This window comes from Mercenaria mercenaria, chromosome 1, assembly GCF_021730395.1.
Source record: "Mercenaria mercenaria strain notata chromosome 1, MADL_Memer_1, whole genome shotgun sequence".
Taxonomy (NCBI): domain Eukaryota; kingdom Metazoa; phylum Mollusca; class Bivalvia; order Venerida; family Veneridae; genus Mercenaria; species Mercenaria mercenaria.
In genome coordinates this window covers 40,730,571-40,755,067 of record NC_069361.1, presented here as the reverse complement: position 1 = coordinate 40,755,067, position 24,497 = coordinate 40,730,571, and the positions used below count along the sequence as shown (strand labels likewise).

At 33.7% G+C, this 24,497-nt stretch overlaps 1 protein-coding gene across 2 annotated transcripts in view; it reads right to left on the bottom strand.

Moving 5' to 3' along the window:
- LOC128557563 (uncharacterized) overlaps nucleotides 1-24,497 on the bottom strand; it is a 106,073-nt gene that overhangs the window by 67,658 nt on the left and 13,918 nt on the right. For both annotated transcript variants that reach the window (XM_053545020.1, XM_053545023.1), the window contains exon 2: nucleotides 2,771-2,857. In XM_053545020.1, the coding sequence (XP_053400995.1) occupies nucleotides 2,771-2,857 (87 nt within the window). The remainder of the gene's footprint in view (nucleotides 1-2,770; nucleotides 2,858-24,497) is intronic.

Genomic DNA, 24,497 nt, shown 5'->3' with positions numbered 1-24,497 from the left:
AACATTTCTTTCGGTGTATCGCATGCCGTTGAAAGCTAAAACACGTAACATCCTTAATGGAAGTTACCCAAAACCCCTCTTACCATCTTTCTTTGTTTCCAAAGCACTCGCTAATTTACGACCTCGTTCTGAAACCCATGCGCCAGCATCCTCACGAATAAGAACGGAAATCTACGACGGCGTACATATTTCACATGTTGAATCAATAAATGCAGAAGATTGTAACCGAAACAGTTCAATAAATTATATTATATATCTTGTAATGAAGGGTTCATAGTTTGGCAAGTTAAAATATATATATATATATATATATATATATATATATATATATATATATATATCACGTACCGTTAGGGTCGACAATGCCAATTTAGCGTTAAGACAATTCGATTTAATACGACCAGGAAGGTTTAATACGTATCAGTTGTTCCAGGTACGACCCAGGGTCTGGCATATTCTAATTAGTATATCAATGCTTGGGAATTAGCTTTAAGCTATTTAATTTAGTTCGATCATGGGTCTGACATATTCAGTTAGTATGATCCTAGGATCATACTAATTCGAATTAGTACGACCATGAATTAAGATGAATCTATTTATCTTTAAGACAATTAGTATGACCCTGGGTCTGACATTTTTCAATTAGCATTAAGGCAATCGCGAAATATTATGACCCTCTATTGCAGCAAACGTCTTTAGCATGACCCTGGGTCGAATATATTTTCATTAGTTTCTCCTATTTAGTATGACCCTCAACTACAGCAGTCATCTCTAGTACGACCCAGAGTCGGACATAATCAAATTAGTAGGACCTTGGGTCGGATAAAGTTACAACTAGTATGACCCTGGGTCGCACATAATTACAATTAGTATGACCCTTGGCCATACTAAATATTAAAAAGCTTAAAGCTCAACCAGGACCATACTAAATAGAATATGCATGACCCTAATCGTACTAAATTGACCCTAATCGTACTAAATTGAATTGTCTTAAAGCTTATAGCTAAATCGGCATTTTCAACCCTAACGGTACGTCATAAAAATCACGAGATCTAATAATATTTAAACATAGACTGTGTTACTTTCTTTGTCTTACATGCGCTCATGACATTGTAGATCTGGTTTTTTTTTTCGTCTGCAGTAGTATAACCTAAATATACGCAGCATGACATAGACATAGGTAAAGACCCAGGAAATCAGTGATTGCTGGAATTCTCTAGCATTTGTTAATTTATCTACGGCTTGATATGATAGGGATAAGTTCTTATACATCTTTCCTATAAAAACATTTCCTAAAAAAACTATATTTTGAAATAATATAAATCTTATGCAATTTTCTGCTTCTAATTCCTTTACGAAAAGCCTTTCATTAACCGCCTTATTTTTCTATCATTTACAATTATATCAATTTGTTATGGTCACATTTTAATAACTTCTCCTACCAACTGAAGAATCCTAAAGTGTATCAAATATAGTCGCCGGTTTCTACTGGCAACTAATTAATTAAATAAATGGTTAGAAAGACTTTGGACCAACTGCTAGTAGCTTATAAAAGTTACCCCAGAATAGCGACGGATGCCCTGGGTTGCACGTTTCTTTAATAGCCCAGGGAAGCAGCGTAAGCTCTAAGTTGCGGGTATATGCGAATTTAGTCCGGACCGTACGTTCCATACATTCATATATAAATAGTTATAGGCAAGTTTGCGACAAAGGGTGCATAGAGTACCTAAGTCAAGGTTTTAGGCAGGGTAGAGACCTATGCCGTAGTATATACTGCATACAAGATAAATTGTAGATATATATTCTTAGACTGAGTTGAACCCTTATTAAGAAAGTTCCAAACATTAATATTTTACTGATTATTAAGAGACATGCTATTAATAAGTTCATTCGAAACCAGTGGAAACATTGATATCAGTTACAAGTTCAGATTATCAAGATAATTGTATGTTCGAACATTTTCCAATTATTTTCAAATCGGTTTTAAACAAGCATTAAGCAAGGTAGCTTTAGAAAAAAAACTGTGTGTACATTTTTAGACTTTTGATTAATAAGCTAGATAGCTAGAGAAAAAATTATATTGATATTATGTTACTGTTTGCGTAATTTTCGTACCAGGCTCGGGCGGAAACGTTACAATATGATGACATCATTTGGTAGATTTGTCATAGCTAGCCCACAATTCTAATTGACAAAGTCATATTCTTAGTCTTGTTCTTTTAAGCATAAGCATGACTATAACAGCTTCAATGATACTAATATAAAATATTTAACACAGACATATAAGATTTAAAAAGAAAAACAAAAAAAAAACAAAAAACAAACAAACAATAAATACAACAGAAGTTCATTATATAATATATCAATATATAAGACCAGTGCACAAATATAAATTTATATCATTAGAATAAAAATATCTGGTTATAATAATGTAAAACATACAATTATGATGTGTGAACATTTAACAAGAATAATACGTAAGCAATATAGCAACCTTTACCCAACCATATGTGGGAGTATCTCTTATAATTGAAACACTTATGGTTTAAAAGTTCAAAGTACTGCAAAGTATAATCTAAATCTAAATTCTGCTTGAATTGCACTTTTACCTTCAATGTAATATTTACATTTCCTGCTAAAATGTGAGCGAATGACGTATGCATAATTCTTTAAATTATTTTAGACATTCGGCCTGAAATGACAGGACTGAGATATCGAACAGTATTATTATCATTACATGATAAGCTATCAGTTAATGACTTGTACTTACACTGTCTTGCAGCCCCACCATCCAAATAAACTGCTGCATGTTTTTGTAGATTCGCTATTATACTGATAACATGGTTCTCCTCCGTAACTAAAGAAAAATATAATCGTGGTAATCAGTAAGAAACTGTTGCTTTTCTATTTGGTAATTGAAAAGTGCATTAAAGTAGAATAATTGCAAAATGTGGATTTAATTTTTAGTATGACACAAAAAGGACCTCCAATGTTTTAAATTTGAAGTTACTAATACCCCAGTCACACATACGGCGCGGATAGCTACGTCTAGCCACGGATAGAAACGTAGTAATACGTATCGGTCCGCACCTGAGCTGTACGGATTGCTACGGATACGGGTTACTACTTTAAGGTACGGCTCCGGTACGGATCGTTACGGACCGATACGGATTACTACGTTTCTATCCGTGGCTAGACGTAGTTGTTCGTGCCGTATGTGTGACTGTGACATTACAAAGTTCTTAGCTAGTTTGCTACGTTTTGCAGTATTTTTTGCAAACTGAAACGTTTGGCAAGTTATGATCAAGAAGGCGTAATGCAGCGTCATCTAGCGCAACGTCAAACATTACGCTTCGCAATTACGCTTGGCAGCTGTGTGAAGTTGGCTAAACAAACGACATACAATATACGACATTCGAAAAGTTTGAATGTCGTCCAGGGTGCGACATACGACATACGACATCCGAAAATTTTGAATGTCGTCCAGTGTGAGTTATAAGACACACGACATTAAAAAAAATTGAATTTTCATGGAAAAAACGACACTGGACATACGACATTCGAACTTTGACAAAAAAAATTTGAATGTCGTTCAGTGCACGATATACGACATTCGAAAAAAGTTGAATGTTGTGCAAAAAAACGATATTGGACATAAGACATTCGAACTTTGACAAAAAAAAATTGAATGTCGTTCAGTGTGCGTTATACGACATACGACATTCGAAAAAAGATGAATGTCGTGCAAAAAACGACGTTGGACATGCTACATTCGAACTTTGACAAAAAAATTTATTGTCGTTCAGTGCACGACATACGACATTCGAAAAATGTTGAATGTCGTGCAAACAACGAGATTGGACATACGACATTCGAGATTTGACAAAAAAAAAGTTGAATGTCGTTCAGTGTGCGACATACGACATACGACATTCCAAAAATTTATTTGCCGTCACTAAAACTATATCAGTTAATGCATTTCAATGTAGGGTTGATAAACTATTTTTTATCGAGAATGCTTTAATATATCAAAACAAGAATTGCAAACTTATTCAGATTTTGAATTGTGTCAAATTTTGATGTTCGGTTTCATGTCAAATTTACTGAAGTTTAAGTATATAAATTATATTAATGAAAATATTGTCTGTCTGTCCGGATAAGGGTAATCTCTTCAAATTATATAAAAATAAGAAAATTTGAAAACGTTTCAATTGTTACTAAAATTATTTTCTGGAATTATTGAAAATCATAGATTCCATCCAAAAGGAAATTAAGGAGTTTTTGCAACATCAGTTTATTCTATTTTTTAACATTTTATTTTTTGCGTTATTACCTCTCGTTTTACTCATCTATTATTTTTAGCTTTATATGCAAAATTATGATTGATGTTATAATAGTCATAAAGCTTAGTAGCAATGGTTAATAAACGACTGCTGTAACGCTTGATCAATAGTTCAAGCGGCTAGAAATAGATTTGTTCAAACCATATTTAATGAAACATTTTGAAAAAATATATGGAGTACCAACTATGAAAATAAAAATGCAGAGATGATATACAATATCGAGAGTTCAACGCGAAACTAGTCTATCTGCTTCTATTTATATAAACATTTAGACAAGTTTCGCGTTGAGCAATCTATATGCAAAACTATCTATAGAAAATGCAAGCACTTAATTTTAATATGTTTAGTTTTGTCAAAAAAGGTGACCACATATTTAATCTAAAATTTATTCAAACACGAGGACCAAAGATTTTTTCATTTCTTCAATGATCTACTAAATATTATAAATAATAATATTTAAGGCTTCTTTGCAATCAATGGGATAAATTTACTTGCTCTGCTGTTCGCAGACGATGCAGTCCTAATGAAGCTTGCAATATATGCTAAATGAATTTTATCGATTATGTTTAAACTGAAGAATGACACTTATTGCCAAAAAGGACAAAACAAAGATATTTTGTTAAAGTTACTTATGAACTGACACCGGCATCTCACACTAAATCTTTTCGCGTATTTATAACTTTTTATTGTATGTGAGTTGGAAATTAAAAATTGAAATATAAATGCTTTATAAGATCGTCGTGTTTGTTTAAGTTTTGATGTGACATAGCAGAAACATATAGAATAAGTCAATTGCAAATGTTTATGAAAAATACTCGTACCTACAGATAGAAACACTAAAAAGTTAACGGTTTACACGGAGCATTTGGTAGGTATCAAATAAACTTATGGAAAATTCATATTGCTTGATTATTGACTAAAATGATACATCTTGATGAAAAAAATTCGTAAACAGATATATATTCTATAATTAAATTGTGCTGATGATGAAAAGCACACGGGGAGAATTTGTGCTTTTCACGTTAAGTGTATTATTAAAGAAAAATGAATGTCCAGCCAATGCTTAGCCCTTAATGCAAATGAAAATAATTTCATATTTATTAAAATCATATTTTCTATAAACATCAATGGCATAGTCTACATAACTGGACAAGTGGGGGTAGGGGTCATTACATAAGATTCTATGCAAAACATGATTGCGATTTTCTACTGCTGTTCCCATGGGAACGCCAGTCTTAACTTTAGAGGCAAGGGTATTAAACAGTTCTTGGCGTTTTGGGTTTTGAACTACTGGTGTCCGGTGCACGTACGAAAACAACCCAGGTTTGCCGTAGCATTCACCAGTAATTACAATACGAACACAGAAATATAAACACTGATATACAAAATACGGTGGTATTGTGAAAAAAATTGGTTGAATATATCTTGCAGAGCTACTTCCTTAACGTGTTTTAATAACACCCCTACAACAATAATCGAACCAACCATAATAGTCCTGTCAAAAATTGGCGGCAAAATGTCTTTTGAGACATCTTTTGGCAGGTTACATCCTTTCAGGGGGTGTTCTCTAACAAATTTCACAACTGCCCGTTAAATCTTTTTAACAATTACTACAATGGATAAATGTAAACTCAATTATGAATAATGTAAACGTCAAAATTGAGAAGTTGTCAGTTTATCGTACAGACTTACGTTTTATATATATATATATTCATATTGCTGTACACCCCCACTTTAATAATAGACAAACAAAAGAGCAACTGCAATCGGAAAACTTCCAATATTTCCGCATTGCGCAGCTTACGTCACAGGTCACTTGTTGCTGCAACCAATCACTGAATTCGTAACATATTGATCTCGGTTTTCGGCAGCTTCCCGGCTTTTCGTATCATACTAACACACTGTTGGGTACCACAAAAAAACAAAAACAAAACATAGGCAAAAAGTTAGAGTAACGTTCCAATATACTTTCATTCTGAATCGTGAACTGCAGACCAGTTTGCCGTTCGCAATCCGAATCGAAAACTGATAACAGCAGACTAGCCGACAGTTTGCAATTCTAACTGAGGGGAGGGAGTGCAGACCCATAACCTCTATTTAACAACCACTTCTCAAGTACTAAAATTATTATAGTAACTTTCCTAGTACTTTCATTTTAAATCGTGAACTGCAGACCAGTTTGCAGTTCGCAATTCGAATCGTGAACTGAACACCTGTTTGCACTTTGCCATTCGTTTCCAAAGCCATGACCATCAAATTGTGAAATGCATTCTAATCTGCAGTTTGCAGGACAGTGCTGGTCAGAATGCACTTTGAGATTTGAATCGTGGATTGCAGACAGGATGCAGTCTGCAATTCGAACTGTGAGCGGTAGACCAGTTTGCAGTTTGTCAGAATAATTTGTATATTTAATATATTGATAACGTAACACATAAGCACAGATAGTGCTTGACTCCCTTTTCATGTTGTCGTTGTTATAATTATTGTTGAATTGCTATAATTAATAGAATTTGGGTCATTTGTGGCTGATTTGGGTTCATTATGTGAATGACTGGGTCCCAGCTTCGCACATTATGTCATATACAAAAGTTAAAGGGAACCAGATATTTGATAGAGCAAGTACTCGTTGTTAAACGTTATGTTTAAATTTGGACCAATCAGAAACAAGTTCTAAAAATAGCACGTCTGCTGGGGTATAAATAGGTAGATGGATGACGGAGAAGGCATTCGGTATCCAGCGGTTGAAGAAGACACATCGAGGATTCAACTAATAATTTATCCCAGTACCTTGAGAAGGAGACTATTGCAGTTACCCTGTCAGGGCGGATAACTTATTAAAAAGAAGACTTTGGAAGTGCTCAGACTAAAGAAGAGTAGCAGAATTTCTATAAGGTTTCGAGCTATAGGGCCAGCGCATAGGAGTTTTACCTTAAGGGTAGTTGAATGCTATAGACGATAGCATATATAGGCTGAGCATCGGGAAGCTGAGACAGAGACCCAGAGTTTGGTAATCTACTGAGATAGTAGGAGAGTTCCAGCTTATAAACGGTTCAGCATTATTGGCGAAGTACAGCCAAGGCATCGGGGATAATACCTATATGGTAGTTGAATGCTACAAATGTGTTAGGAATCTTGGAACAGTATTTGACAGCGGTATGGATATGGAACAACAAGTCAACTCGGTGTGCAGGGCTGGATATGCACAACTTCGCAGAATAGGTCACATCAGACGGTATCTTACCAGTGATGCCACAAAAACCCTTATAAACAGCCTGGTTACTTCACGGTTAGACTACTGTAATGCCTTGTTAAGTGGTATACCAAACAGCACACTTAACAAGTTGCAACATGTCCAGAACACTGCAGCTCGCGTAATCACTAAGACGCCCCGTCGCAATCATATAACACCGGTTCTGAAGAAGCTTCACTGGTTGCCAGTGAAATACAGGGTGCAGTACAAGGTTCTGACCCACACCTTTAAGGCGTTACACAATCAGTCTCCTGCCTATATTAGGGATATGCTAGAAGTGTATAAACCGGTCAGGACCCTAAGATCGCAAGACACGCTATCACTGGTTATGCCAAAATCTAATACCATGATGTATGGCAATCGCAGCTTTTCGTGCACTGCTCCAAAGCTTTGGAACTCTCTTCCTGTCAAGATCAGGGAAGCTGACACGCTAGCTGCTTTCAAAAGCCTGCTCAAAACCCACTTCTTTGTACAATATTTTGTTAACTGACCGATACATTTATTTTTTATTTTTTTTTTTTTTAAATTATACTTGTTTTCATTCATGATTTTTGTTAATGTGGAATGCATTATCTTTGTATACGTATTTGTTTGTATTTTTGCAATTTATTCTGTAAAGCACTTTTGAACGTGTACAAGTGCATGAAAAGAGTGCTATATAAATGTGGTATAATAATAATATAATAATATATGATAGCATATAGGCGCTGAGCATCCAGGAGTCAGGGCAATCTTATAGAGTTTGAGAGGACAGAGGCCGAGCATCTATGCGATAGGACTCGTATGTTGTTGATTCAAAGACATTGTCTGACGGGAACTTCAACAAACGACCAGTCAAGTATAGAGTCTCCAGCCTATAGGAGTTTGAGCTAATCATTTTTAATTGAAGATTGTTAGTTTGAAACATTTAGTGATTTGCCTGATCCCTGAAATTGTCTAGTTCATAATAGAAATCATTTACGAATCATTGGTACACGAATCCTTTAGGCAAGGTAGCCAGAGGAAAATTCTATATATGAGATATTTGGTCTCACCAGCTCTACGTTTTAACAAAGGACATTCTACATCGTTTGTCAGCTAGTCTAAGACATAGTCACCTTAGCGATTGGACCCAAACCATTGTTCAAGATACTAAAGGCGTAGGCACTTCCCTGGGTCATATAACTCGTATCCTGACACAGTTCGCCATTCAAATCGTGAACTGCGAACTAAAGACTAGTCTGTCATTTGCAATTCGATTCCAAAGCTATGACCCTCGAATTGTGAAATGCATTCTAGTCCGCAGTTTGCCAGGCAGTGCTGATAAGACTGCTCTGTGAAATTTTAACCGTAAACTGCAGACTAGTTTGCAGTTCACCATTCGAATCGCGAACTGCAGTCTAGTCTGCAGTTTGCAATTCAATTCCAAAGCTATGGGCTTCGAATTGCCAAATGCATTCTAGCCTACTGTTCGCAGGAAAGTGCTGATCAGACTGCACTTTAATATTTGAATCGTGAACTGCGAATCAGTTTGCAGTTCGCACTTCGAATCGCGAACTGCAGACTTGTCTGCAGTTTGCAATTCGATTTCGAAGCTATAGGCTTCGAATTGTGAAATGTATTCTAGTCCGCAGGGCAATGCTGATCAGACTGCACTTTTATATTTGAATCGTGAACTGCGGATCAATTTGCAGTTCGCAATTCCAATCGCGAACTGCAGACCAATCTGCACTTTGCAATTCGATTCCAAAGCTATGGACTTCGAATTGTGAATTGCATTCTAGTCCGCAGTTCGCAAGGCATTGCTGATCAGGCTGCACTTTGAAACTTGAATCGTAAACTGCAGACCAACCTAACTCAAATTGTACATTTTGAGTTCACGCTCGTAGTTGACTTGATAGCGGATTTTTGCGTTTGAAACAGGGTGGTTTTACTAACCTTTGTCCCCGTTCTTTCACAATTGATTTATTTCTATCCCTTTCCCGTGCAATCTTTTGTAAAATATACCGGTATTTGGCTCGGTGAAAAACAATCAAAGCGGGGAGGCGACATAGTTTCAAGACATTTCTTAAATATATTGTCGTTCTTTATAGGAAACTAGAAAAGTAGGATTTGTTGTATAAAATAAAATCTGTAAATAGATTCTTTGGAAGCATAGGATACAACCAAGCAGAGTAATAGCATACTCGGTTTGATTTAGTCTGTTCATGATAGGTAATGGAATGTGCAACATCTCTCACGCCCCCTAGCACCGGCTTAAACGGAACTCTATCCATGATCCTAAAGGACCAGAAGATATAACAACACTGAATCCAAGTACGGGAACACTTGTTGAAAGTTTATTACCTTGCAACATATTGACCCCTAACAATAAAGAGTGAGTTTTAATGAAAATGTAAACAGCTCAAATTCCGCATGACCTGAGTGTTGTCCCTTGTAATTTTACAACGTAATGGCCATCGATTGTCTCATGATTTAGGACAAAGTTGGTCAAAGATTGTAATGTTTAAACGACAGGAAGAACGTTTTATTAATGGTGTACGTTACTTTAATGTTCATTATTGCAATGGAATGATGTGAACTATCTTTTAAAATGTTCAAAATATAATGTGTGACTTTTTATGTTTTTCTTAATTTTGTACCGTCTGCGAACATGAGGATGCAGTTCAAAATATTTAGAATATTGTTAATGTAGATTAAAAATGACAGGACCAAGGACAATTAGTTGCCAAAGTCCAGTCCTCCATATTGTACAGTATTTATAGTATTCTTGCAGGAATCCAAGTTGATATATTGACACTATATTTTAGCTGTTCTACAACATATCGGTTTTATACTTATGGACCTATAGTTTTTAACTTTTCTTCTTACTTTCTGCAATGAAAATTGCAGCACATTGACATCTTTGCATACTACGGGTAGTTTTTTTCTGATGTCTTTATTCTTTAAACATCAGGGATCTAAAACACAACCCAAGTTGAAACGACTTTCAACTGCGATTCATTTTTTAAGGTTTATATTTACATACCTAAAACACGTCAAAAAGACCGTGTTTCGATTGACGTAAAATGGACAGACAATTAAATGAATGGGCAAGGAGGCGATCTGATTAATACAACTTGATAAATACATACGACTTTGGTTGAAATCGACCCTAATGTATACACAAAAATGAGATTATCCTCAAAAAGGACAGTGATCACAAAGAGCATGAACTATAGTTTATATTCGTTGATATGCAAATATTATCTAAAGGACGGGATATGATAAGGACCAAAAATGGCCCCCACTAAATATGCATGTAAATCAACACCATTCCATTGGTAATTAACTATATTTTTCAAAATCCACCAAGATATAATGACCAGACGTCGGTAATGAACCAAACATAATTGATTATTACATCTATCAAAGACTTCCGCTGAAAAGATATTTGATCATTTAGAATGGGGGTATAGCAAACTATTTTGCAATATATTTTAGTTTATATTGCTGAACCCTATAAATTGTATGTCGTCACAATACACAGTGATCCAACTTCTTGAAACGAATTTTTATTTTGTATTCTAAGACAGAATGATCGTGCAAAAACAAGAGAGATAACTCTTTCATGTAAGAACGACCGAAAACTCTTTTAAGAAATAAGATTTTTTTTTATACATCTACGTTGGCTTATTTTCTAACTATTATGTCTGTTTCGTTTTATTTCGTATCAAGAAAATTTCTAAAACTAAAATTCAAACTTTCATTTCATTTGCGTTACCATAGCAACATAGAAATAGTTTTGCATTTTTTGGATTTATAGTAATTTAGCGAGTTATTTCACATACTTGATGAAATATTAACTTTTTAAAATAAAAATTTTTTCTTCTATATCTCCTTACATATTTAGTGTTTCTTTGTTGGTTTTTTTTTTTTTTGTTTCGTATACGGAATGTTCTTCTTGTTGTGTGACATTCGTATAAAGCAAAACCTTCGTCGAATAAATCAAGAGGCATGACTTTGTCTTACAAGTTTCCATTTTTTCATATTTTCGGTGATTTTTTATTTAAATATGTAATGAAGTATCTTCATTAAGTAAGTTGAAAAAAACGACAGTGTTCATTTTACTTGAATAAATAATATACGAGTTGAATATTACTAAATCCTTACCACATAATTAAAACACGTACCCGCAGACATTTCGCCGGAACCGAGTTAGATCGGTATTACAACTATGGAAGCATATCTATGTAGTTTATTCAACTTAATTTAATCAAAAACCTTTCCTTTGACACGAAAATATAATATCGGTATGAGAAGCACGAAATATACATTAGCGTATGTAAGACCATTACGGAAGGAGTGACATGAAAGGCACGTGCAGTTTCCCGCCAAAATGCGCTTATATATGTAACGTAAAATGCTTCCGATTTCCTGCAAAAGATTTTTGGTTATAGATGAAAGAAATTTTTTTGATTTTACTCCATTATGTTATATTCCAGTTACAGTTGTTGCATTTATATTATATATTGTGTTTATATCAAAATCAGTTTACAAGACGACCTTGGATATACCGATATTCATTTTATTCTAATGGTATTAAACACTGAATTCATTAGAGCGGTAGGTATGTTTACAAAATAACAAAAGGTCATGGTTGCACAATGAGAAGCAGATGCCCCGACTTTCCTCTGGATTACCGCTTTTCATTTCCTCAGATAGAAATACAGACAGATTCGAGACGAAACGGCTGCAGCGATAAAGAACCAGCATAGTTGCTCAGTACGCACGTGTTAGTCTAAAAAACAGCTATGCACGTGCCCACGTAATAGCTAATAAGTGATCTCTATAGTAAGTTTTCAATCATGCCAAGTGGTATGTGCGCAGAGGTATTTTTTATACTAATACTTGCGCAGATGTTTAATACTATTACGTGCGCACGTAACGTCATTCTTATTACGTGCGGAAGTAATAGATATCACGTGAGCACGAAGTAATTAATACGTGCGCATGTTTTAGTATGACAAAAACATCCATGTCCCTCTCTGTGATACTTAACTACATGTATATACATTCCTCCGGTTTTTTTTTTCAAATCATTACAGCTATCCTAGAAAAGAGAGAGAGAAAACAACACCTGCATACGTGCCTTCATTTCAAAAGCGTAAAGCTATTCATTAACAGTGCAGACAGCCTACCTAGTCTGGGCCCGCTTCGACTCCGGTGGGGCGGGGATGGTATTGGGTTTGATCTCCGGCCCCGTCATACCAAAGACGTTTGAAATATTACCAGTAGCTCCCTTGCTTGGATGCTTGTCATTAAAAGGGAAACTGGTTTCTCTGCTCTTACCCTGATTCATCAGGAATGAAATGTCGAAATTGATTTATATAAGTTGTAGAACTTGCTTCACAGCTCAATAAGGCCACCGCAGATTTGCGGATCGCAGGATCGCGAGTGCGATCCCCGGGCGAGGTTTTTCTTCTCCGTTGCGATTTGATAAGGGGTATTGTGACTATAATCATTTGTCCTCCATCTCATAATCATGTGGGGAAGTTGACAATTACTTGCGGACAACAAGTTTTTACTGGCACGGAATCCAGGAACTCTGGTTAAGTTAATTGTCCGTTACTGTTGAAAAACGGCTTTAAAACGCAAAACAAAACAAATCACAATCAACCTACAATAAATCATTAAAAACAATAATAAAATGACGCGTCTTTCGATATTTTAGATATTCTTTAAACACAAATATATCTTAGCTATTTTGTTTTTAAATGGTTATAGAATCTACAGGGATTTCAAGCGCGTAGCTACCTTTACGCAAATACGCAGCTGCGTAGTGAAAATCTGGCAACCATACACAATTAATTGGCTAGTGTCATGCAACGGAGATGGCTTCATACACTATCATTGCTTACTTCATATTGTGTTTGAAGTACAGTAAACTCCGGTTTTAGCGAACTCATCGGGATAAGCAAGTGCGTTTCCGTTTGTAATAAAAATAAAGCGAACCTGTTTCTTATAGACATTATTTGTATAGCAAACTGATTTGTATGATTAGTTGATTTAACGTGCATTGAAATTCACAAATTGTGTTTGTAGTTTTATAACAATTTAGATACAGTTTTGCAATCTCATAATCCTACTATCTGACTGCTTATTTTGTAATAATCTTGACCATGTGAAATATTACAATCATACACTGTCTAGGAGGAAATTTCTATAACAAAATTATAATACAGTGTTAACAATTAATAAAATGTTGGTTGAGAAATCGGAAAAAAATACATTTTCAGGGCTAAAAGCTTTTGAACATGACATTTTGTATAACACTGCAGACGTAATTTGTCTCGCATAATATTTACTTTATCTTGAGCTGAGCGCGAAACTATTGTAACGGTATATAAATGTAAATGTTCATTCGATGAAATATCTCATTTTATATTAGCTCTTTTTAATAGAATATTTCTCACAGGTGATTATCCAACTGCGTGGGGTGCAGGAATAATTGTCCCGATTTTTAAAGGGGGAGATGTGGAAGAAGCTAAAAACTACAGAGGCATAACTTTAATTAATATCATTGCAAAAATTTATTCACAGGTTTTACTAAATCGTCTGACAGAATGGTCAGTAAAACACAAAAAGATAACAGATAACCAGTACGGTTTTCAAAAAGGAAAATCAACTATAGATTGTATCTTTATATTACACTCAATAATTGCAAAAAACACTTTCAAACAATATGAAGTTATACGTTGCTTTTATAGATTTTGAAAAGTGTTTTGACAAATTAGAACGTTCCTTTATGTTCCATAAATTGATTCAAGAAAATGTGAGCTCTAAGTTTGTAAAAGCCATACAAAATATGTACAGCTGTGTTAAAGCTGCAGTAAGGTATAACAATCAATTTTCACCCAGTTTCGATTCAAATATTGGTGCAAAACAGGGAGACCCTAGCTCTAGCCTTTTATTTTTATTCTTTGTGAATGATTTAATCAATAATATTAACGGAAATATCGAAAATATATTTAATATAGATGATTTGAAATTATATATGCTTTTATTTGCAGATGATACGGTCTTATTTGCACATAAACCAGAAGCCCTACAGTCATTGCTTAATGATCTGTCTGCTTATTGCGACACTTGGAAACTAAAAGTAAATACCACTAAAACAAAAATTATGATATTTGAACAAGGTAGACACACAACTTATAACTTCAGTTTTAATGGACAAATTTTAGACATTGTTAACTCCTTTAAATATCTAGGAATATATTTCTTCAAAAATGGTCACTGGTTTCGAACACAAAATCATCTGGCTAAGCATTCTTTATTTGCATTGCATAACTTATTTACAGTATTTAATCAAGTAGAATTAAAAGTACAAGATCAATGTAAATTATTTGATAGCTTGGATGGTTCAATACTTAACTATGGCGCGGAAATTCATGGATATGGTGAAGGAAAGTGTATTGAGAAAGTCCACTGTAAATTTCTGAGGAAAATACTCTGTGTTAGAAAATCCACCAACTTAGACGGTTTATATGGAGACTTAGGTAGATATCCGATGAAAATACACCGAAAAATAATAATGATTAAATATTGGATAAAAATATTAAAATCAGATGAAAATTGTATTTTAAAGAAAATTTACACCATGTTAAAGGAAGATGCAAACAATAACCTTTCATACAACGGTAAAAATTGGGCGTATATGGTCAAATCCGTATTAAACGAAATAGGAATGACAAATATATGGCTAAACCAAGATAATATGTGTGTTAACTTACAAGTTATAAAACAAAGAATACTTGACATATACAAACAAAGCTGGTACTCAAACATAAATAATTCGAGCAGGTTGTCATCATATAGCTTATTTAAACATGAATTTGAACAAGAAAAATATTTAAATACTATAAATATCAATAAATATAGAATAGCGCTAAGTAAATTCCGTTTGTCATCTCATAATTTGGAAATAGAAAAAGGTAGGCATGAAAATGTCCAAAGAGAAGAAAGAAAGTGCCGAAACTGTTCTATGAATTTGATAGAGGACGAATACTATTTTTTATTAGTTTGTCCAAAATACTATCAGTTGCGTCGAAAAGTTTTCAAGCCGTATTTTTGTAGGTGGCCTACGCTACAGAAATTTGAAACCCTCATGTCCGCTACAAAAAATAAAGTACTGATCAATCTAGCAAAATATTTGTACTATGCATTAAAAGAAAGATTGTGATTTTGCATTTTCATTGCGAATCCATTTTATATATTCTATGCAATTGCCATTTTTGAATAAGTATATGTTTTGCCTATTCATTCATTTACTCATTGTTTAAAACAATTTTTATGCAATGTACTTTTTTTAACATTGTCACCACATTTATTTCCTAGTAGCGCTGTATCCGAGGTAAATGTGTCTCAAATATTGATATTCGTTCATTTATTCATTTTTCAAAACAATTTTTACACAATGTACGTTTCTTTTTCTACATTGTCATTACACTTACTAGTAGCGTTTTATACGAGACAAATGTGTCTCAAATATTGATACTTCTAATAATGTTTTATTAACGGCTATTAGAATAATGTCAAATTTTTCACACTTTGTACTTGTTAAGGTGTACAATATTTCTCTGGGTAAAATTCTCACGCTTCATACTCTGTACTGGAATTGATTATCGACTATGAATTGAATGACAATTTTATGTCGAATAAACTATATGTTATGTTATGTTAAATTAAAAAAAAAATAAGATATAATAGCTTCACGCTCAGCCTTTGATATCATAGATGTATGTTATAATTGTACTTAAGTGTATGAAATTATCAACTATTATTCCATAGAAAATAAAATTCAATAGAAATCCATTCATTACACCTAGTTAAATCTTACGCTATTGACACCGGTACAAGTCATACGATATTACAGTATTTGACAACCAATTCACAGTGAGATAAATATGCTCTTTCTATATAATTGGTGATTTAATATTTTCAATGCGTATTACGTAACTAAATTATATGTATAATATTTCGAAAGAATTTAAACAACATTAATTATATTTTTTTAAAAATCATCAAAACAAGATTTCAGTGTAATACTTGGTTTTAGATGTCGTTTAGATAATATTATATCAACAATCCCGCTACGTTTAAATACTTGTTTTATGATTCAATATTGTTGGTACGAAATCTGCCCAATGCTAATGTTAAAGCCTGAAATTTTCATAGTTTCGCACTTCGCCGTTGTGATCTCGCACTTCGTCTTTCACGCTTCTCTGTCATGGGAAGGCGATACCCGAAGCGCGAGATCAAAATGACAAAGCACGAAATGGAGGTGTTTTTTTTTCTCTCGAAATTTTTCACTTCACCACCGTGATGTTTAGCTTCGCCATCGTGATTTCGCACTTCACGCTTCACAATACGCAAAGTGTTCACAGCGCGAAATCACGATGGCTTCACCATCGCTATCTCGCGCTTTACAGCTCGCCAGAGAAAGAGATGCATGAAGCGCTAAGCGCAATATCACGATGACAAACTGAAAAATAAAAAGGAGTAAGAAACATTTTGCAGAATACTGTTTTAGTTGAAGAAAAGATAATAACACATTTTGACGAAGTTGACATAATGCAGACGTCGATGACATTCGCCGAAATATTTTTCCTATGCAAGGCATCAGTTTCTTATTTTGTACATTTGTAACAATACCATGAAACTTAGCATGTCTTTGTTGACTAGTATTCAGTTTGGAGTTATGGCAAAATTACTTTTAACAACTCTCGAATATATACTTATACACACATCTCTTGTTATCCAATCATAATGATGTTTTGAAAGTGTGTTACCACCAACCATCTGTTTTGAATACTGCACACATATAACATGGATCAATGAACCACAAATTGCACGTGCAATATTACACACATACCTAGTAAAATAATACATTTTATATAAAAGATTAAGAACGAATAAGGTTTTCGTGCAATGTTTAGCTTCAAATACACACCAAAATGCACTATTTGCGGTTCTCAGATGAAAAAAATATGATGGAGAGGATACAAAGACCCCTACGCATTACCTCTGCGTACTATGAAGAATGCCCTAGCTACGCGCCTGGATTTTATCTTTTATTCATAAAATAAAATAGTTCACACCGGAAATGACATGTCAGTGACATTAATTGACTCAACATACATTTATTTATGAAACTTCGTACGGCGATGAAACGGAGTTGTTGACTTACTATTTTTCATACGTCTAGGCATAGGAAATAGAGATCAATATAATTGCACCTTACTAATCCTACCAGGTGTTCTGTATTACAAAGGTGATTCTAATGTGACATTTTGATACAAGCAAAACTGTATTATCTGCACTATAAAATATTTACAAGTATTTCATTTTATTATCGGCTTGTTAAAAGTTATTTTTTCACCATAAGTAAGTTGACAAAATCATAGGAACCAGGTTTTGAGGGGTAAATCAAATACATATGAATAAATCCTAAATGTTTTTGTTGTGCAAAAAAGTATCATATTGTGTCTTAAACCGTTTTCATTTTCCACTCATTTGTGTAATTGCAAGGGAAGTAAACTAATAGATATCTCTGCTTATAAGTACTAGCCCAAGGCAAGAGTTGTCATTCTTTGTGGATCACAACTTTAAATTAAATATTTAAACTTCTGTAATTGATATTAACAAAACTATCATAAATATCACATTTGTGAAATCATTTTTGGTTAAGTCAAGGACTTGGAAATCAATTTCTAGACTTTATTTAATGTGTTTCTATCATTGAAAATTTTAGGGTCTATCTCTAATACGTCATAAAAAAAAGTATAAAAACACATGTTTATAACTTTATCACAGACATACAGTAAAAGAATAATTGACTAATTATAGAAATAACGCGGTTAAATGGTTTAAAATATTTTAACTCGTGGCTAAAGATATAAAATCTAAATATGGATTGTAATTATCAAAGAATAGTACTTTCTGTCGTTTTTGCCAGAAAAAAAGTTTTACAGGATTTGTTGGGAATCGATCTCGCATGCCACTGACACCAGGCATAATATTTCATTTCAGCCGCCGTGCGTACCGATTGCGTCACAGAGACTTATGTACAAACTACGTCATATTTTTTAGATAAAATAACTATTTACATGTGTCTACTAGTTGCGGTGTGCATGAGTTATCTTTCTTGTCTCTATAACATTTATGTAAACAATAAAAATTTTCTTTTTAAACAACTTTAATTACACTTTATTTTTAAACTTGAATATAATCCCGAAATACAGTTCACGTAGATCTAAAACACGTAACTGATCAGTAAAATGTCTAGATCTACTTTCAGTTTCACTTTTGTATTAAACTAGGCTCTAAACATTTAGTTTTCTTATAAAAACAACTTTTAGTTATCAGTTACATGATTAGAACAAAACTCCCGCGTATCTGTTTGATGCTCGGTTGCTTAGAGTTGAGCACGTTATGCTGTTTCCTTCGAGGAAAAGTGAGTCTAAAAATTGCGAAAAAAGTGGGTGTCAAGCTGATCTTTTCTGAAAATGTATATTTTAATAATCTTATTTTCTCAGCAAAACTTTAGCTTGACACCAGGTTCGGCTCACAATGAAAATCGAGCATGTAGTGTGTAAATCGCGTGGTAAAACGGTAAAAGTCACGGACTACGACTATTCTAAAGGTCTGAGTCGTACAAATAACTTGGTTTTAAAGTTTTTAAAAGTCATAGCTTCAACGATTATGATCTTCTTTTTAGTTTTAGACAGTTAAAATTTCAATTATGGAGTTTTCATATTCTAATTATTTAGGGGGCCATTTTGCATATCTTATCATATCTTATCATATCCCGTTCTTTGTCCTGTTTTAAAGTAATTGCAATTATATAATCAAAGGTTGTTAAAATGTAGTAAAAGTTCAAACATGTCTTAAGATAGCACACATAAAACTGTTTTTTAGATATCGTTCTCTCTTTTCATTAGGCTATATTCTCCTTTCAACAGGCTATATACAGTCTCAGAATACATACATAATAGACTGTTTGCAAAATTGCAAACAAAATTAAGCGATTGAGCTTTTGGACTGCTCTCCAAATTGAACTGTATAACGTTAGGTATTCACATGTGTAACTTCCGAGCTGAACGGCAGAATAAAGATTTGGTAAAATATATGTCCTGTAGCTGATATTAGAGACGGAGTTAAGTATATTGGAGAGTTAAATGTGGACAAATGACGCTGTAGTTTCTGTGTGTCAGAACTTTTTATACGAGCTCTCATTTACAGACGTAAAACCGATTAACAAAGAGACTATTTAACTATGTATGGAGTACTCAGTTTCAAACCTTAGAATCATTTGAAATCCATTTGGAAAATGACAATAAATTTTATCATCGGTCAATGCATTGATTACTAGTATCGCCTACTTTATTATGTAAAAAGATATTTACAATTGCGATCGTCTGGAAATTCTACACAAAATACTGAACCAAAACGTTCAATCTTGCCGACTGCTGCTTTTCCTACAATGAAATGCATTAAATAATTTATTACTTCAGCAATTGCTCATCTTGGAAGCTTTTAAACGGATCTGTTTTATTCCAATTTTCATATCAATATAATAAATAATTAAGTTACAATTAATCAGAATGTGGTTTCTATCAAATATCAGTAATCTCTCATGGGTACGGTTAGATGAAATCCTTTGTCATTTGAATTTCTGTCAAATATTAAACAACACTCAATAAATTGAAAAGCACCTATCCTCTAACGTATTTTACGCTTTTGCATGTTTTGAATTATACATGATGCACTGATGCATAATTAAATATATATTTCAAACTACGCCGTTTCTGCTATCTGTATATTTGCTTAACATGCAGTTTTCTGCAGTGACTCAATTGTAAAGACATTTTTTGAAGTCCAACTGATAAATTAAGAGTGAAGATTAACTTCGATACCGTTTCCTGTAACTTTAGAAACCAACAACGAAAATTTCTGTAAAGGGACATTACAAAAAATAATATATATATACTGTAATGTGGTCTCTTAAGGAGTTAAAAGCACTTTTATGCTTAACATTGTACGCTTGTTTTGTAAGCGCAAAAGCCTGCAAGGTGTTTATGTTTCAAGTCACAATGACTTCCACTACAGATATAAAAATAGATCTGTAATAGATATGTAATAATTATAAATAAATATACACTTACTGAATGACATGCTGGTCAGTAGATTAAAATTATTGTCCGAGGTCAGAATATAGTTTTGTCTATTGACGAGCAAACCATACAATAAGTTTTTTTTTATCACATGGCATCAGAACTATTTTATATTATGAAAATATCTAAACAGACGTAAACCAGGGGCCATGAGTTCGATCCTTACTGGGGACTCCATTGTTGTACTCGATCTTATTTGGTACACATTACCAATCATAAGAAGGAGGGATATGTGTTCTTTTCTTTATTTTTCTATTTCTATTACAACAAAATACTTCCTATTTCTATCAAACTGTACTCCGATCATATCTGGTTCAGACTTTTAGAATCTGTAAACCATAGAATAATATAATGGATGGAGAGGCACAATGCCACCACTCTGACTAAACAACTGCCACACTCACTGATGCTTTAATATGTATATAATTGTTTAGCCTTAAACTGTTGGTTTACGGAACAGTGGAAGATGATAAAATAATGCACTGATTTAAAAACCTGCTTTTCCTCTTGAAATATTTGTGCCAACTCTTGATTTATCTCTAACACAATGAGACTCCCGCATTAAAACAATAATGAGATCAAAGTGGGGGAAAAAACAACAAAAAGGGGTAAATACCAGCAAGGTGGTATTTTGACCCTTCTACACAGAGATCTCTAAAGATGTGAAACCACAGGAATTTTATAGAAAATAGCCATACACATGTATGTTGTTGTTTCTACGAGATTCAAACAGACACGGAACCAAGCCTTTAAAATTGCAAATGATAAAGAAATTTTATACTTTTCCAACAGAAATAGAGAAAGTATATTTACTGTTGCTTCAGATACAAACTGACAAAGATTTTTATGGGATGTAAAGATTATGATCTGGAACTGACACTAAAGATTTTATAAAAGCTTTATAAAACTCAGCAATCATTTAATATGACTTTGTGAGGCAGATATTGGTTAAATATGAAGACATTAAATTATCATTGGAACTTTGTCGCTTTACAAACTGTATTCTCTGAGTAAATAATGCAGTTTACTTTACCCTTAATCCTGTTAAATTTCTAATGAACTTGTCCATCTTTTAATTTGGACAGTACAAGTTACTGTTAAAATTTTGTTTTACGTTTATCGCAGTATATCGTACAGTTTTCAGTCCGTTTTAAAAGGCCGTTTGAAAAACGGGACGTATTATGGGAACGCCCCTGGCGGGTGGGCGGCGTCCACAGACTTTGTCCGGAGCATATCTTCTACATGCATGAAGGGATTTTGATGAAACTTGGCACAGTTGTTCACCATCATAAGACAGAGTGCCATGCGCAAAAGCCAGGTCCCTAGGTCTAAGGTCAAGGTCACACTTAGAGGTCAAATGTCAAATTCAAGAATGACTTTGTCCGGAGCATATCTTCTTCATGCATGGAGGGATTTTGATATAACTTGGCACAAATGTTCACCACCACGAGACGGAGTGTCATGCGCAAGAATCAGGTCCCTAGGTCTAAGGTCAAGGTCACACTTTGAGGTCAAAGGATACAAGAATGAAAACCTTGTCCGGAGCATTTCTTTTTCATACATAGAGGGATTTTGATATAACTTTGCACAAATGTTCACCACCACGAGGCGGAGTGTCATGCGCAAGAACCAGGTCCCTAGGTTAAAGGTCAAGGTCACCTTTAGAGGCCAAAGGTCAGATACAAGAATGACTTTGTCCGAAGCATTTCTTCTTCATGCATGGAGGGATTTTGATGTAACTTGGCACAATTATACACCATCATGAGACGGAGTGTCATGCGCAGTTCCCTTCTTTAGAATTACTTCCCTTTGTTGTTACTATAAATAGCTTATATTGTAACTTTTTCATTACTAGTCATAGGGAAAAATCGAGACCACTTTTCTGTAGTACAACATGCATGCTACATCCAATTATGAGGTGTATTTTGACCAATCTCTACCTGGCAAAGATTTTTGTGTGGACTTAAAAAAAAAATTTGGATTTTTTTTTTTTTTTTTTTTTGTTTTTAAGATTATCTTCCCTTAGTTGTTACTATAAATAACTTATATTGTAATTTTTTTAATTGACCGTAGGGAAGAAACAAGACCACTTTTCTGTGGTACAACATAGATGTTACTTTTTAAAATTTTAGGTGTATTTTAAGGTATCTCTACCTGGTAAGGAGTTTTTTTGTGGACTTAGAAAAACAAAAGACTAACAATGATTACTAAACAACCACAAAATTAAAATTCCATTTGCAAATACAGGTGCTGGAGTAAAGAAATTTGCTGTGACGGGCGTAGATTGTGACATTCTGGCACTCTGGAAAATTACGAAACGGGTCTTGTAGGAATTGTCCTGATACATTATATATGTGAATATTAACCATCAGACAAATCATATATTACCAACCCACAGATTCTAGCGTTGAATAAAATATATTGAATAATTTATATATTCATTGTTCTTTTTGAATATAACATCAATTTCAGCGTTGCGCTTTTGTAGTTTTATGTATGACATTCAATATTATGAAAACTATCAGCGGCAAAACGATGAAATCTGACGCTTTCAAACTTGTTTATATCATTCCAGATTCTCACTGCTTTGCAATGATAAATATATAGTTTAAATTTATGCAATACTTCACAAATTCTGTAATTATCATCAGTCATGATTTTGTATGTTAGAAATGGCAAACACTGTAAGTTAAAATATCGAGTACAAAGATGCATGGAAATTGAAGAGAAGAAAGAGCTGTAGCAAATGCACTCCATCTTTAGGAAAGAGTTCTGAAGTGCTATAATGTTTGTTCTAGATTTTGAACAACCGTCTCTACATTAGTGGTTTAGAATATACATGTACTATTATTTCCTGGAAGCACAGGGCACCCCAAACACAGCCATAGAACATATATTAACTATGTACACTATATTTGAAGCTGATTTATTTAAAAGAAAAATATTAGATATCGTCATATGTTTTCATGACAAAAAGTATTATAAACAAGATCTCATGCATAGTTTCTTCTTTGTATCCTACTGTTTTATTTTGCAGTTGCTATACTGTAAGCATATTACATATTGTTCTTTACTTATCAGATCATTTATGATACCATTTTTGTAGTAATTGCTACCCTTTCTGAGAATTACAATTCATCCTAAAACTTTTTATACCTATGTTTTCGTCCCCTTTTTCAATACCTATATTTCCACAGCTGTAACGTTTAGCGTATTTACAGCTCTAACTTTTTCATTTTTACAGCTGTGAATTTTTTAAAGCTTATCTCATCTGCATAAATCGTACTGTTTTGCAGTCGTTTTACAGATTTAATTGAAATCTACAGCTATAAAATAATTTTATTTATATAAAATCTACAGGTGTAAATTTAAAATAATCATGACTGTAATTCTAATAAAAAAATACATGACTTTTGCAGCTTTAAAATTTCGTACAGGTAGTTTGCATTCCGTAGTATTAAGTATACCAGATACTTTGAACCAGATTTGTACGTAAGAGTAGCCATTTGTAAAAGTTAGTCAGCGGCCGTTTATTAGCATGACGTCAGCATGACGTTCAATATAACTCAGACTAAATACATGTACTGATATAACATTGACCTGCCAACCAAAATGAAAATAACTTTTATTTACAAACAGTCTCTACGCGTGTACAATGTCTATGTTGCGTCTAATGGTTCTCAGTTTGCCAATGTAATTGCGCAGATA